Below are 15,930 nucleotides of genomic sequence, written 5' to 3' on the forward strand. Positions count from 1 at the left end.
AAGAGGGAAATATGTCACTGTACTTTAAGTATTGCCATTACTCTTGCATAGTAGCACACACATTCATGGACGGTTCAGTGAGAGAATTGAAGCAGCTCAGCCAGGGGAACCTGTTCCTTTCTTCCAGCCTAGCTATGAGGACACCTACCTCTGGCAGAAAGATGTTACATGTTGCTTCTTTGTCTGAAAGTGCCTGTCAAAATCCTAAGCCTCTCCTTTTAAAAATAAAGCCAATTTACTCACAGACCTTCATTAGGACAGCAACTTAGGTTAATTTGGCCGGCTGGACACAAAACTTATGCTAGTATTCTCTGTCAGCTCATATTCCTCCCTAATGTGAACTGACACTTAGCCTTTTCCAATTATACCACACTGGTGAAGAGCATTTATGTCTATCAGTGGAAGCCTCTTAGGCCATCTGGAATGCTATTTGATTAACACTGGGTAAACACTGCTTCATTCGTTCTCATGCATATCCTTCAGTTCACATGTAAAAAGCTAATAAATAGCATCACAGTCACAATGTTAAGTTTGAATTTGAGATATACATATGCTTGGAAGTTTAGTCTAGGGATACCAATCTGTTCATACAGCCCTGGGGTTATGGCTGCACAAGTATACACAATCAGAGCTTGCAATTGCCAGACCTCAATTGCTACCTCATTTGCTGTTTTACAAAATCCTTGATGATTGTGCAATTTGCATGAATTACACAATGGAGAACTTCATTCCCCTCTCTCCAGCATATATGCAAACAGTATACAGATGAGCCAATACCACCCAAACAAGCTCTGTTTTCCCTGATCACTCTCTGTTCTACTCAAAATGATCATCTACTGAATCAAGAAACATAAGGTCAAGGATATTTGTCTGGAGTTCTGGGAGTATTCAGTCATTTATTCAAACATTACAAATGTCCTTGCTCTCAAGGACAATATGTGTCTGGGTAAGATTTTGCAACTTATTCTCTACAAACTCCTTTTAAAACTACATATTTTGCTTCAGCGAACCCTTACGCAAGTTCATATCAACTCTCTTTTAGGTGAATGCTTAAAACTGGTAATAGCCACCCAAATTTACCCCCTACCAAAGCATTATGGGAATCACATCTCCAAGCACAAGCACCGATGAGCTGAGAATCTGCTAATTTGTTCTGTTCCTTTGTGTCTTCTACCTACAGTTACAATGCTCATACGAGTGCTTCTTAATTCTGTAGCATTTCCTAAACTGCTCAATCCTTTAAAGAAAGGTTTAATCAAACATAATTTTATTTTGTAATGCCAACACACTTAATTTACCCCGAACTGCTGCAGTCTATTGTCTGTTGGCTATGCTGTATCTCACATTGCAAAGTGATTTAGAACAAGATTTTAGATTCTTAACACTTCTGCTGAACCTCTAATCAAATACGTTTAACCCAGCTGACCTACTGCCAGATAAAGCCAGAAATATCAGAAATCTACCTTACTGTAGCTGTCACATTACAGGTTTTTACTGACATTCACATGCCCTATTTCCATGTTAGCACACACTGTGAAGAGAAACTGGCTCATGGCAGAGCAGACAATTCTTGGTCTCAGTAATATTAAGCAGGAACTTGTAGAAGCAGTGTGCTGGGAAAAGGTTGTGAGATTGAGAACTGACTTTCTGGGTCACCTGTTCTATGCTCAAGCACTGATGTTCCTCTGGGAGTGCCTTACAATAATCTTTCAGCTAAACCCACCTAATATAATCTAGTGTAACACCAGTGATTTATGGTGACTTCTCTCTCCTTTACCCTGGTGGCATAGAAAAAATTTTCTCCCTTTGTCTGTATGAGAATAGAGGTATTGTGGTTTATTACTTTTACACCATTTAAAAGCCAGCTTCGACACTGTGCATGAATTTTTAAAGAGCTGGTTATAAAAGGAGTTTTAGTCCCAACTCACATTGTCATCTCACTTTTATCTAATTCTTAAGAAAAGACACTGCCCTGAATACACAAAACCATCTGTGATAGACCGTTGAATTACGTACAGAAGGCAGGGGACAAATAAATAATGTAGCAGATTTTAAAGATGGCATCTTTAAGAAAAAAAAAAGTTGAATGTTTTCCCATCATTGAAAGGCATTCAAGCTGTTGGAATGTTGTGTAGAGCTTCAGTTAATTTACTGTACCTTGCCCTCCTGGATGGTGACAACATCTGGCAAACCTCCAAGTACCCGGGCACGATCTGAAAATAAAGAAGCATAATTTTCTTTAGTGTCCCAAAATCAACTGTGTGCCAGATTCTGTGTGCCTGATTCAATTTCTCTTCTAGTTCTTTCCTTTTGTCTTATTTATGTACAACTTGTCTCTGATATCTGCTCTATCAGAGAACTATTCAGCATTTTTAGCACACCATTTGGACTTTAAAAAATGTTGAATTCACAGCAAAAGATGTGTTAATAGCTGGTGTCAATCACTTGCAGAGGAGGATTAAAGTACATATGCTGTGTCCTGCAGAATTTAACATCAATTCACTGTTACTTCTGAGTGCACAAAAAAACATTTAAAATTTTTGAGATCTGGTGCTCTAAATTTTTAGTGTAGTACACTACAGACACTGGGTTTCCAAAGGGAAATGAAGGACACCTAATGAAGTGCTGGAGATCAAGTTGTAATCTAAATACAAAGACAGACTGAAGTCTCAGTGTCAACAGTGATGTTTCCTCCACTCTGTATGTACCTATATGTGAATGAGATCGATACCTGATTGATCTAGTTTTAAGCTCAGAGTCCTGTAGAAATCTTGCACAAATATGAATAAGCCAATCACATGCAGGGTATAGTGAGTGCACTTATCCTGGAAAATGGATTTTGTTCATTACATATCTGGGCGGAGCCTGGCAGAGGAAGGAAATGACTGTACAGAATGTTCCTCTCTAATGTGTTCTGTCAAAGATGTGCTCTGGAGCACAGAGATAACGACCTTATGAGACCAGGAAAGGAACTGTGTTATGTCAATTAACATGCCAACCCCTTATGGATGTTCCAGGGTTAGAAATAAAATGCCCAGGTCAGGTCTATTACTGATCCCTTTGTGCTGTCTCAGCTGGAACGTGTAGGGATCACATAATCAAGCCCTGCTCTATTTGCAGTGTATGTCCAGGAGGAGTTAGCTCAGATCTCTCTACACATTTTTCTCCTTCTTACTTTTTGAATGCCAATTCTGCCCTCATTTTTATACAGGTCTGCAAGTCATCTGCAGTGGGACAATTTCTTTTTCCTTGCATTTTTCTCTAAATAGGAAGAATGAGTTTAATAATTCAAGTTGAAGTCTAATGACTTACTCCTTAAGTAGTTAATACATACTTTTGTTTTAGTTGCTATGTTGGAATTGACACAGAGGCAAAAGTATGAGGAGATTCTAAGCAACACAAAAGCTACTGTTGCTTTCTTATCCATTTCTGTATGTAGTGCAGATCCTTTGACATTTTAGAGCATTCAAAACTGGCCAAATTGTTTCCTCCATCTTTGAAAACAAAGTGACTTTTGTGCAGGGAACGTGCATGAGAGATCTCAGCAATAAAGATAATTTTTAAAGGCTAACTGGTAAGGAGAACAGGAGCCTAGATGGGAAAACTAAACATAACCCATAACTATATTGTGATTCGCTGCAATGTGCACCAATGGTAAATCACTAAAAGGTCACTTACTTCTCCTTGTTTTAAGGACAAACTCCTTTTAGGATAAGCAAACACACATACGCATGTATACATGCCCTCTCTTTCCCAACACAAAACCTTCCTGGAAAGGGAGAAAACCTTGACAGTTTATTATAACCATTGTCAAAGAAGGCCAACTTACTTTTCTCTGCAATCGCAGCTTGCCTGGAGTTGAAAGAAACAAAGAGAAAGTCCAATTTCAGTTAAGGTTTACTCAGAGTGATTGAAAAGTAGATTATCTTTTTAACTGCCTTTAATCCATTGAGGAAAATCTCTCTCATCATTTGGCAATACTGCTTTTTCTTTGTTACCTAACTGTTACATAAGAGTTGCACCAAAGAAGTCACATGCAAACCTCCTACGGGCTTCTGTAGGACTAGGATTTGTTTCATAAGACACAGTTAGATTTTAACACAAAACAAACAAATACTGCTATTATTCTATGGCTGCCATTACTGTATTTAGAGGGCATAATACTCACTTTAATCTCTGGAACTCAGCAAAGGCTTCATCAAATGCTTTGCAAAGAGAAAAAAACTAGGTTTAGAGATACACTGTCACAGGTTGTAATTTAAAAATGTAGGAATAAATTTAAAATGTAGACATCAATAAAGAAATATTAACGGATGCATGCATGTATATTGTACAAATCCTAAAATGCTGAATGGTTCAACTAATAAAGGCTATCTGGTGCATGGCAGATATCATATATACATATGAATGCATAAACATACTTTTTTTCTTCTAGAAGAAAAGCCTTAAGACACAGAAACAGCAGGAAAATAGTAGGCTAAAGGAATTTCACAAAATAGAGGAAGAAATGCACAATGCTAAATGATAGATTATGGCAGTGACCTCCCAAATGTTTAAATTATACACTCCTATCTATAATTTTTTGAGCATGCACTCCAAATATATGTATATTCATTTATAGATTATGTAGAGCTTTATAGATTATGTAGTGAAGTTCTTGTGTTTTCTTTCCACACCTCAGTGGTGTGCACTGGGTTATCTTGCACATACCCCACTTCAGAGACCACTGGTTTAAGGAATACAAGAGAGATGGTTTTTTGAAGTGCTTTTCACATCTCCTTTGAAGCACTACACTGATGGCTATGAGCAAACTAAACAGCACACTGTTACCCCCTTTGTAAATTCAGGGTGAAGTGCCATCATGTAGGAGGCCAACCTCTCCTGCTTTGAAAGGGAAGAAGTGTCTTTCCTCAGAAAGTGGAGATAGAGTACAGAAAGAGCAGAATGGAGATGTTTATAAGGTTACTGCCCTCACACAAAGCTTGCAGACCAAAAGTGAAGCTTTAGGGATGGGAACAGCTGAAAATGTCAACTCAGAAGTTTGGCAGGAGTTAATCTTTTCCCTAAAATCTCAGAGGTCTCTCAGAGTAAAATCTTCCAACAGTCAATTCAAATAATTTTAGCTGTTCCCTTAACAATCCTTCATCACGCTGATGAAAGGTCTTGGCATCTCTGAAGAATAAGTAGCTCTATTATATCCATCAAAGAAATACAGTAGAAAAGTAACAGAACAAAATTGTCCCTCACTTTCTCCTCAAAATATTACTTGGAAGGGAGAGGTACAGAAGGCACTCAGTGCTACAACTCATTATAAAGCTGCCAAGCAATGCCAGCAACACAATGGGTTTTGTAAGGCAGCTCTGACACTGGACTGATGTTTCAGTAGGCAAACAATAAGTGGGTATTTGGAATAGGAAGAAGCCATTTGTAATTTATGACCTGAGAGCACAGGTTGGGCACAACAAATGGCACTGCTTCTGCAAACACTGGCAGATTGGTGGGTGCACACACAGACCCCAGAGGGTAACAGGTCTGTAGCAACATCCTGCTGTAGATGCTCCTACCCTAGCACAGCACAGTGCCCACACACAGGTGTGATGTTAGCAGAGGGAATGGCCTACCTTGTCCAGAAAGATCTATTGTCTTCTTGTGTGCTGTGTTGCCATCAAAGAGTTCCATTATGTATTTGCCTTTGTCCTGTGGAGTTGGCTCATTGATCTGCAACCAGATCTGCTCCCCAGTAACACCAGTCTTCACTCGGTCTGTGAACTTAATCTGGGTATCACTGAAAAATACAAAACATTACCTTTTCATTTTACTGGAGCATAAATGGGATTTGCTCATGTTGAGCTATTGAGTACATCTGTAGCTACTAAATAATTTCCAAGATGCTATGGTATGCCACCACATTTGAAACTTCAGAAGTCAAATCCTTCCCAAAGCTGTGAACAAACTGGGCAAAGTTGGTGTAACAATCTTTCCCTGTTCAAGGTCCAGCTCTCCTCAAAGCTTGCAGAAAGGTTATGCATCCCAGTCCATGACCTGAGCCATAGAAGAACAATTCATATTTAAAAGTCACGTCTCTGAAGGGTAATCCATGAATCCTGAAATGTTCCTCTTTTCTTTTTAGCAGATGTTTATTTCTGCTTGGGCAAAACAATAGTGTAGAGGGCTGTATCCACAAAACCCCCACTTTTGTCATAAACAGTGTTTACCCAATGTTAGAATCTTTTCTGATGCTCTGCTATGTTTGGCACTTACAGTTAAACACACTTTGACATATCTTCTCAAAAAAAAAAACCAAAACACAACAATTTCTCAGCTTCCTAGCTAAGCAGTTAATTGCCCTGGATGAGTCAAAAGACATTTGTCAAATAAGCTACTCATTTTGTTGTTATCTTTAAATTGATAACTTTGAATGTACTGGAGGCAAAAATAATTTTTTCTAGATTAATTTGACATGCTTCAAGATGAAACAAGTTTCTAAAAATTAAATAGAGAAAAGAGAGACAGAAAGAGAGAGGGAAAAAACTCCCAGAATACCTCATATTCACTTACACTTATTTGAAATACTTAGGACATTTGGTGATACCAGGTCAAAAATGGATGACAAGAAACAGTAAGGCCTCAAACTGCTTTACTCCTCTGACAGGGTACTGTTTGGCATCAGTGTCAATAATTACAGCCAGCCTGCTACAGCACATTCTGGATATTCTGTGCCTCATTTATATGAGTTTTATTCAGAGATGAGTAATTCAGATTCCATCTTAAAAGACTAACTACTACCGTGTCCACAGACATGACAAGAACAGTAATTATAGATTTAACTGATCAAAATTGATTATTTCTCAGGGTTTTCTAGTGCACACAGTATGTACTGGCTGAGAACTCAAAGAAAATCAAATCACTTGGATGTGTAACTCCCAATAATTTTATGGGGAGCTGGACATTGAAATTATTTTTAAAAATCTCAGTTCTTCTGTCTATCTTGGTTAGACTTGTAGTGCTCTCAGGAGGGGCTGTGTGGATTTTACTGCCGCAGGCACACACTGGAATTTGCTTTGCCTTCTAAAAATGAAGCCACACATTAAGAGGATGTGCCCACTTTTCCCAGTGAACTGTGTCTTCTAGACAAGCAGACCTCCAGGGTAGGTATCTCAGGATGGTCTCTCAGATTATATTTGCATCACTCCTTAAAACTGAGTCAGGGAAAGATGTAGCTCCCACTGGGGAGGTGGGAAGTGCTCTGAAGCAACATGGTCTTGACAGCATCTCATGGCATGGAACTCTCTGTTCCATAAGAGAAACAATAGGAGGGCCTGGCACCACCAACACCCAACTCTCGTATTGGTTTCATGTGAATGTAATTGACTGAAACTAACTTATATGAGATAAGGACTCATGAGAGATGAGAACTAACCTGGGCCTCACCTCTCTCACACAACCACTTTCTTCCTGAATCTGAAAAAGCAACATTGCACTGAGTTTTGCCAAGATCTTGTTTACTTACTTGTGCACCCAGCCTACTCTCAAATCTTCCACATAATAAGTAACATAGGAGTAGAGTCTGATACCCTCAGCTGTGCTCTGGATTTTCAGGTCTGTTGCAGATAAAGCTGAAAGAAGAGCAAACAGGTTTATGCAGCCATGCAGCCATTCATTGAGTGTCACAATGAGTCATTCATTCAAAAAGAGAATTAAGTACTTACCAATCCTTCTGCATACTTCATTCATCAGATCTGCAAAAGCTGTGGAAATAAAATCCAGAGACTAAGACTCTGTGTCTGCACTTCAAGCACAGTCCATGATAGGACAAGTACTGGCTCTGAAATATTCTCCCCAGTAGGTTTGAAAGAGCAGTCAGACCTACCTTTTAAAGCATATTAGAAATCTAAGTAATGGAGAAATGTAACCTGTTATTTCAGAGTTTCCAGACTTTATTTAAGTACAGCCTTGGAGAATACTGCTGCAGCTGAACAAAACTTTTTTTTTTTTAATGATACTATTCAGCTGGAATGCTAACCCATCTATATACATTCTAATGGATAGGATTTTTCTCCATTTGTCTGGAAACAAGTGAAATGTTAAAAATATAGCAAATGCAATAAATGTGAAAGCCCCTAAATAAATGGCAAAACATAATAAAAATGTGAAAGTTTTAAAAATTATCTGCTTCTGTTATTTTTTTTTCTATACTTGTAGATTTACAGATGGCTCCCTGAGGAAACCTGTTATCATTTTGCTTAGTGTTAGTCATTATATGCTCCCAAAATTATACAGAACCCAGATGCAATAAGCTGTATTCAAATGTTATTTGGACTTTAAAATCTCAGCTTTTTTAATCAGATGATCTTGTACACAGGAGGGACAAAGCCACAAAGAAGGTGACGTGCAGATGCCTGTATTACCCCAAACCCACTGCAGTCAGGCTGTCAGCTTGTGTGGCTGAGAGCATGGAGACTCTGACCTGTGTCCTTAAGCTTTAGCTCACTGGAGTCCTTTCCTCTGTCATCCTTCAGTATGACTTCGTAAGTGCCGGCATCTTTCTTAGAAAACTGCAATATTGTAACAGTAAAAACAGTTTTCAGAACAAGTACTGTAGAAAAATCCCAATTTCACTTCTGAACCCAGCTGATATCCTGTCCCTGTCCCCGGGGAAGTACCTGATGTCTGGGGCTGGAGCTGCCCCAGTGCCCCAGACTGCCTTGCTCCTAGCTGGGATGGTGGCATGGGCTTTAGCAGGTGTGTCATGGTATGCAGGACCTTGTGTCCCCCCACATCTGCTGCAAGCTAAGACCCCTGTAGTGATTCTGAGAGGGTGGTCCTCTGAAAGTCTGAGTGACAAGCACTTTCCAAATGCTATTCAAAATGGAAATGTGGTCTCAGTCTGTTTCTAAACTGACATGCAAAGGAAGTGACAAGCTTATTATCTCTTCAGTCATCATTTCCTGAAAACCCGAACAAGCAGTTACAGACAGACATTTGTTTCAGCTAAAACACAGACGCCTTGTGAGTTTTTCCATTTTTAAAACCCACTTCCTAATTCAATTGTTCTACTGAAGTATCAGATTAGATCATATCATTCATCTGAGTTCACAGCACTAACTTCAGCTGAGGGCTAATGAGGACGGTCACTCACCTCTGATATCAGCAGAGTACACACTCCATCCTTAAAGTCATGTTCTTCATCTACCATTATCTCCCTGTCATCTTTGTACCATACAATGTGCGTTTCCTTCTTAATATTAGCCACCTAAGATGGATGAAAACCACATCACAATTATTCTCTTCATTTGAGCAGGGGAACTCAGTGTCACATGGGTTAACCTGTTCAGGTCTCTCATAAAAGAACAGCAAGCTTTACAACTTGGTTGCAGTGAATTATTGCAAGCCTCCATTTTAAAATAAGGGGGGGCGAGAGGGAAGACAGCAGGGATGAAAAGAGAGACAAAAGGAGCTAAGTAGTGGTAGGTCAAATTGCTTGGAACATTGTACTCAGTGTTTTCTTTGTCCCTTACCTTACATTTCAGCATCACGTTACACTCATCAGTAACTTCCCATCCCAGCTTATCCACGAAATGAGGACCTGTTTAAAGTTACACATATGTTTTTAAAGGTCACATCAATGGTATTCATGATATAAAACCAAAGACAGATGTGTTTTACTTGACAGGAATAGTTATATTTTAATATAATTTTGTTTTTCTTATTTCTCCTTCAGAAGGTAAGTAACCATGTAACAGAATAAAACTCATCTATTTCAAATTAAGATATAAAAATATAATCAAACTCTTAGCAGGCTAACACATATGTGATTCTTATAAATAATCATATTATCACCTTGTTTCCTCTGCCAATCTTTTCTCTGGAAATCTGCTTCATCCCGTAGCTTCTTGAATACTAGGAATTAAAACCAGTAAGAAATACAAGGTTAAACTTCACGGGCCATTTGTAGGACACTGAATGTCATTGTAACAGTTGGGAGCAGCTCTGTCCCTTGGATGTCAGTGAGCATCCAGCCACGGGGTCAGGTTTTCACAGGAAAATTCAGAGTGTCAGAAGCTGATTACAGCTAACTCAACTTTCCCAGCTGCTTGCAGTCATCAGGAGTTTAATGTGTCCTGCCTGATGATGTGCAATCCCCAATCATACAGCTACTTTCCGTTCCTGGTAGGAAGGCAAACAAGCAGAGTCAGCAGCTCTAACAGAGCTTGAGCTGTAACAGGTGCAGCTGCTTGTTCGCGGCTGAATAGGCTTTTTGCATGGGAAGTTTTGATTCCACCCATAGAAAAGCTAACCACGACATGCTGCAATGTTTTGCATTTCTGTAACAATTCCCCTTTCTCCCATTACTTTAAAAATTTCAGTTCACACACATGCCCTGTCCTGTGTGAGGCAGATAAAACCATGACATAAAAGACCTGGAAGTTCTACTGATATTGAAAACAGTGGAAAGTGAAGATGACAACTGAGGTAACCTCAGTATAATTTTTCCAACCCACTGCATAATACAGATTATCCTACCATCACCAATGAGGACAAGGCTCGATTGGTTGGTTGCTTTTCCATCCTGCAGTTGGAAAGTGTAAGTGCCTTCATCCTTGTCCTCAAGTTTATCCATAATCATTTCAATAAGGCCAGTCTTCTGGTCCACCTTCATTTTATATTTCTTCAGGAGTGCAAAGTAAAACAACAATTAATGCATATTTAGAGACAGAAAATATTTGTGTATCTATAGATGAAATTCAGTTTTCTTTATCCAGATACTCATTGTTCAGACTCCCACTGTCTCTAGCTCCAGCTAAATAAATCTATTCAAAGTGAAGCCTATTTACTGATGCTGTACAAGCATGTGACATCCATGTTGTATGGTGAGTACTGTTTCCTTTTTCACTAGAAAGGTTTAGATTTGCATGTCCTCAGAATAACTCTTTCTTTGAGCATGATTATATTTTATAAGGTTTTATTTAAAATGCTCCATCTCTGCCTTCTGTCTGACATCAGCGTTACAACAAAAACATGCCATGTCCTGTCCTTGGGAGTAACAGTTTCTGCTGCTGGAAACAACTGCTTGGGAATTTTTCTGTGGTGTAATAAATTCCTCCAAACAACAAAAGGAGGTGAGAACCAAGCACAAGGGTATTCTAGAGCCATAGATGAAGGAGATAGTATGGATCTGGGTTACTGCAGTGATTCTTTGAAACCACAGCAGCTGCTTACCTGGGGCTACCTTATTGCAGGAGCAGCTGTGGTCCCCCCTAGTTAACAGAACAGATGGTACTCAGGTGGCAGGAAGGCATTTAACTTCCCTGTATAAACTACATCCAGTAGAATTGATCTGGAGCTCAGAAATATGGACAAAATCTTTCTATTTATGTTTTCCATGACTTGTGTTATTTCTCATGAAAATGCATTAGTGTGGAGCAGTAGTTGGAAGTCTATTGGAGTCAGAGACACTAATACTCATTGATACTCATAAAAATGCAAATATATCTAAGCAGTGAAAAGGCTTACCTCTCCATTGAAAATCTCCTTATCATTAAATACAAAGTTGGCCTTTGCATTGCCAGACAGTTTTTCAGCTTGCAACCAGAATCTCACTTCTCCTTTTTCCAAAATTTCCACTGCCAACTCGGACGTAAGTGGGACAGCTACAAAGAAGAATGAAAAGAATGAGGCATATATTTTGACTGTGCCCCAACAACTATTTTCTTCTACAATCAGAAAGCCACTTATTCTTTCATACTCAGATACTGTATGCAAGGTAACTAGCTTATGATAGCTTTTCATATAGACAGAATGCCTCTCCACCCACATATACCTGTTATAGGATGACAGATAAGATTTAATCTTTTGATGCCTCAATCACAAGGTCTGTACAAACCAAAAGTGTTCAGGATTTGAGTTATGCTCCGTTCTAATACAAGGCTATTTCAAAGTTAAACAACAAGTGTCTGTGCAGCCTAATGTGAGTTCTGTATGGTGCAGACCCATGTTTAATGAGTTGCCTAACAATATTAGTGTAAGACAGTGCAGTGACTCAGAGGAAAAAGAAAACAACACAAAAAAACCTCAAAGCACAAAGCCAGATCAGAAAGTCAGCTGAGCTGCAAGTTGGGAGATTTCTGCAAGCACTCTGACTCTTTGCTGAGTGGAACCTCTGTCTCCAGGATTCACCAAGTATCACAGTACACCCTTGGTCTTCCCAGTACATTTTGTTTTCCTATGAATAATGAAAATCCCCTACATATAAACCAATTCCTTGTGTTAACAGGAAAAAACCCCGTAAAAATCATGTACTATGCCATAGGTAATATTAGTCTCATTTTTTTATATATATATATTTCCTTGTTCTTGTTAGTCACAGTCCTCAGCTTGCTCTCACTTTAACTTTTCTTTAAGATACCATAGTCAGCAACATTAAGCATGAGCATTTAGACTCTGATATGGGGGCATATTGCTCATTTTATTGACTTCCGTCATTTTATCTGTCTTAGTGGATGCTCAGATTCTCAAGACAAGTCATACTGTTGGGATTACGTATGCCGTATGTGAACTCTTCCCCCAGTCTCTGCTTCCTCAGCAGTGTAAAGTCTGCAGTGCCAGGGTGCAGCAGGGAACAGCTGAGTACAGTGTACAAGCACGTTGCTAAACATGTGATGATATAGTTTGGTGATAGTGTAATGACACAATTCCTCCCAGAGGAACCCCGGGGCAGGGTGGCTTCTTTAGCACCCTGCATGCAAAGACTCGGTTACAGCAGGAGAGGACTGGGACTGAAGTAGTGTCTCACTTCTCCCATCTTTATATTTGCACTGTCCTACATGACTGGAGTGCCTTCTGGAGCACAGCTGCCACCCAACCCCAGTGCCGAACAAACTTAGGGGGTGAGGACCCCTCACCTGCTTCTTTCCCATGCTCATCGCTTCTCCTTCCCACTCCTGCATGTATGCTTTCGGTGCCTAAGTGGCACAGGGCCTGTCTCTGGTGAAAATAAGGCTTCTGGGAGGTGAGGCAACAGTCACAGGGAAACAAAGACAATTATAAAAGAGACAAAGGCTTAACCAGAGAGGGGAGAGCCTGGAGGGGCAGCACTGCCACGAGGGAGCAGGGCAAAGACAACCCCACAGGAGCGTGCCCCAGCTGTGCGAATGGTCTGTGTGAGCTTTCCTCACCCAGCTTTATCCCTTTGTATGTAAGGAACAGAAGGAATCTCAGGACTTGCATAATTTCTCAAAACAAAGCGACTGCAATGCTACAGGAAGCAAGTGGGAGTGTGAATAGACATCAGGCTGCACTGCTTTTGTCTCACTGTCAGCTCTACAGCAATTTTAAATCCCCACTTGTCTTGCCTGTAATTAACTAAGAATATCTTAGTCTAACAAGGAAGAGAGGAATGTATCTCAGAAGCTGCAAAAGGATTGTTTTGGTGGTGAAAAGGCTGTTTGCTCCTCAGCCCAAAAGAACTGGACAAATCTGCATTACAGTCTGCCACAAGCAAAAGTCTTATTTAAAAATATTTCCATATGCACCAACTGGCAGCTACTTTAGTCATTTTCCAGCCATCATGCTTACAGGGTTTTACATCCTATTTCTATAGCATCACAATTTACTGCCAGCACTTGACAGGGAGCCCTCGGGCAGTTGCTCAGTGGAAGAGTTAGAAAAATTTATTTTTACCTAGCACCAATGTACTGTTGCACCCATACATAGCTGCGTTCTGTAAGGCTGCATTATTCAAGCAATGGAGTTACTGGCTGCAGGTGTTTCTAAGCAGAAGTTACCACTAATTGCTATTCAGAAGTACAAACAAGGCAACATGCAAGAGCTCATGTTGAATAGGAAGTGCCTAGCAACTAATTTTGTTTTTTAAGAATTTGGATAATCCTCAAGCAGATTATCTGGAGATATGACTACAATTTCATGTTGATCCAGAGAAGCTCATTATTATTCTTCTAACCTCATGTGCACAGTTAGCTGAATCTCAACCCTTATTTGTAACATATATATGTATTTATTTTAAGTGCCCACAGGGCTTGAAGTGGGCAAAGCAAGTAAGACAGTTTCCTCCTTCCTACTTTCTGCAGTGATCTCCCTTTTTGCCTGTGCCTTCCAGAAGCTCATGCACACCTAGAAGTGTGCTGTTACATAATACAGTGCAAAAAAGATGACACTGATCTGAGGAGCTTATTTTGTGACATTAGTTGTGCACACAAAGCGTGGAAGAGCCCTCAGAAGGGAAGGGTCGGGGCAAGTGAGGTCAAGCAGCAGCAGAAAGGTTTTGCGATGATTAAATTTCAGTGTGAAAATATAATTAGGAGGAAATAATCGGGAGGAGCAGGAGTAAACATGGGGATGTTTGGCCTATCATTAAGCTGTCAAGAGGTGATACAATATGTTGAGAAGAGTAGACTTGATATGAAAAAGATACAGAAGGAAATGAGAAAGAGATGATGTTGTGGGCAAAAAGGCCATTTCTGCAGCCAAGTTTTGACTGAGCTGAGAGGTGTGGTGTGGGCTGAGTTGGAAGAGGCATCAGCAGTGCATACACAAAGCTGAAGATGTTAAAACAAGAGTTTCAGGGTCTTGAACAGAGAAGATGAGACGAGGTTTAGGTCTCATCTCATTGTGTGCAATAGGATTCATTGTACAATCCAATATTATTTTTTCCCCCATTTACTAAAGTTCCACTCCGATGAAAATAAGTGAGTTTTGCTACTACCAGGATATCATAAGGGTATGTCAGGTCTGTGGAATTGACAAAAATAACGTCTAAAATTGCAGGAAGAATGTTCATATTGCCAAATGCTAAGGAAAGAGGGAGGGAATGAATTTCAGCAGAGAAATTCTGTATATATAGATCATTACAGCTGAATTTACTACACTTGCCTGCTTTGCTAGTCTTAAATTTAACTTATGCTAACTTCAGTCAGGGAAAAGTTAGATAATTTTTCAAAATCTGGTTTTCAAATCAGGTTAGGTAAGCTGAGTAAGTGTAAAAGCCTGTTCTGCAGAAGAAACAAAACCAACATGATACTTATTTTCCAACTGTCATATTGACTTATTTTATGCCTAGGTCAGTACCCTGCAAATGATTGGGAAGAACATCAGTAATACACAAATGTACTGAAAGAAAGAGAAAAAAACATAGAGGAATCTCAGATTTTTCAATTCAAAACCATTTTCACTTGAAATTGCTATAGTGACCTCCCTACTGGATGGTGGCACGAGCTTTGTGATCATAGAATCACAGATTGATTTGGGTTGGAAGGGACTTTTAAAGGTCATCTAGTCCAACCCCTCCCTGTAAGGCGCAGGGACATCTTCAAGTACATCAGGTTTGTGATATCCCACTGCATATAAAACTCTCCCCTACAGACATGGGAAGCACTTACTTGGGAATTTGCGTTCGTGGCTCAGAGCAAGCAGGCGTTTCATTTCTGCAAGAGACATAAAAGAAATAATATAAGGTGTGCCTGCCTTATGGATCTGAGAGACACAGAAGCAGGGAAAAACAGATGTGAAAGTAAACCAAGCATGCCTAATAGGCATTGTATCTACCTTCCTCATCAATTGTGTGACTTGATGAAACTCCATCCGTGTCTGTAACAATACAAGAGTAAATTCCCAAATCATCTTCTCCAAGATCCTTAAAGGAAGCTTTTGACCTTTAGAGGGAAAAAAAGCATTTTGATAAAAAGGTGAGATCAATCTGAACCAAACCCCTCCTTTATGTCTATAACACCAGATAAAAATAGTCTTGTATTAGCTTTTACTCTGACTGAACCATGTGTGGTACAAATGGAGATAGCACCAAAAAAACCCAGAGTGCTGTCAAGTCTTTGATGTCCCCTAGAGGAATGCTCTAAGTACAGGTCTATTCAATTTCCCTATGCAACATTGTAACTATGGGGAGTCACCTTTTCTTTC

At 39.7% G+C, this 15,930-nt stretch overlaps 1 protein-coding gene across 1 annotated transcript in view; it reads right to left on the reverse strand.

Moving 5' to 3' along the window:
- MYOM1 (myomesin 1) overlaps positions 1–15,930 on the reverse strand; it is a 73,687-nt gene that overhangs the window by 9,243 nt on the left and 48,514 nt on the right. Inside the window, exons 23-36 of the mRNA XM_050321659.1 lie at positions 15,562–15,668; positions 15,396–15,440; positions 11,515–11,651; positions 10,525–10,669; positions 9,841–9,900; positions 9,519–9,586; positions 9,140–9,253; positions 8,468–8,555; positions 7,710–7,748; positions 7,511–7,616; positions 5,622–5,785; positions 4,169–4,205; positions 3,830–3,852; positions 2,158–2,213 (exon numbers count right to left, since the gene is read on the reverse strand). Coding sequence (XP_050177616.1) covers positions 2,158–2,213; positions 3,830–3,852; positions 4,169–4,205; positions 5,622–5,785; positions 7,511–7,616; positions 7,710–7,748; positions 8,468–8,555; positions 9,140–9,253; positions 9,519–9,586; positions 9,841–9,900; positions 10,525–10,669; positions 11,515–11,651; positions 15,396–15,440; positions 15,562–15,668 — 1,189 coding nt within the window. The remainder of the gene's footprint in view (positions 1–2,157; positions 2,214–3,829; positions 3,853–4,168; positions 4,206–5,621; positions 5,786–7,510; positions 7,617–7,709; positions 7,749–8,467; positions 8,556–9,139; positions 9,254–9,518; positions 9,587–9,840; positions 9,901–10,524; positions 10,670–11,514; positions 11,652–15,395; positions 15,441–15,561; positions 15,669–15,930) is intronic.

The sequence above is a fragment of the Myiozetetes cayanensis genome, unplaced genomic scaffold (genome assembly GCF_022539395.1).
Source record: "Myiozetetes cayanensis isolate MyiCay16 unplaced genomic scaffold, myiCay2020 scf1, whole genome shotgun sequence".
In the NCBI taxonomy this organism is placed as follows: domain Eukaryota; kingdom Metazoa; phylum Chordata; class Aves; order Passeriformes; family Tyrannidae; genus Myiozetetes; species Myiozetetes cayanensis.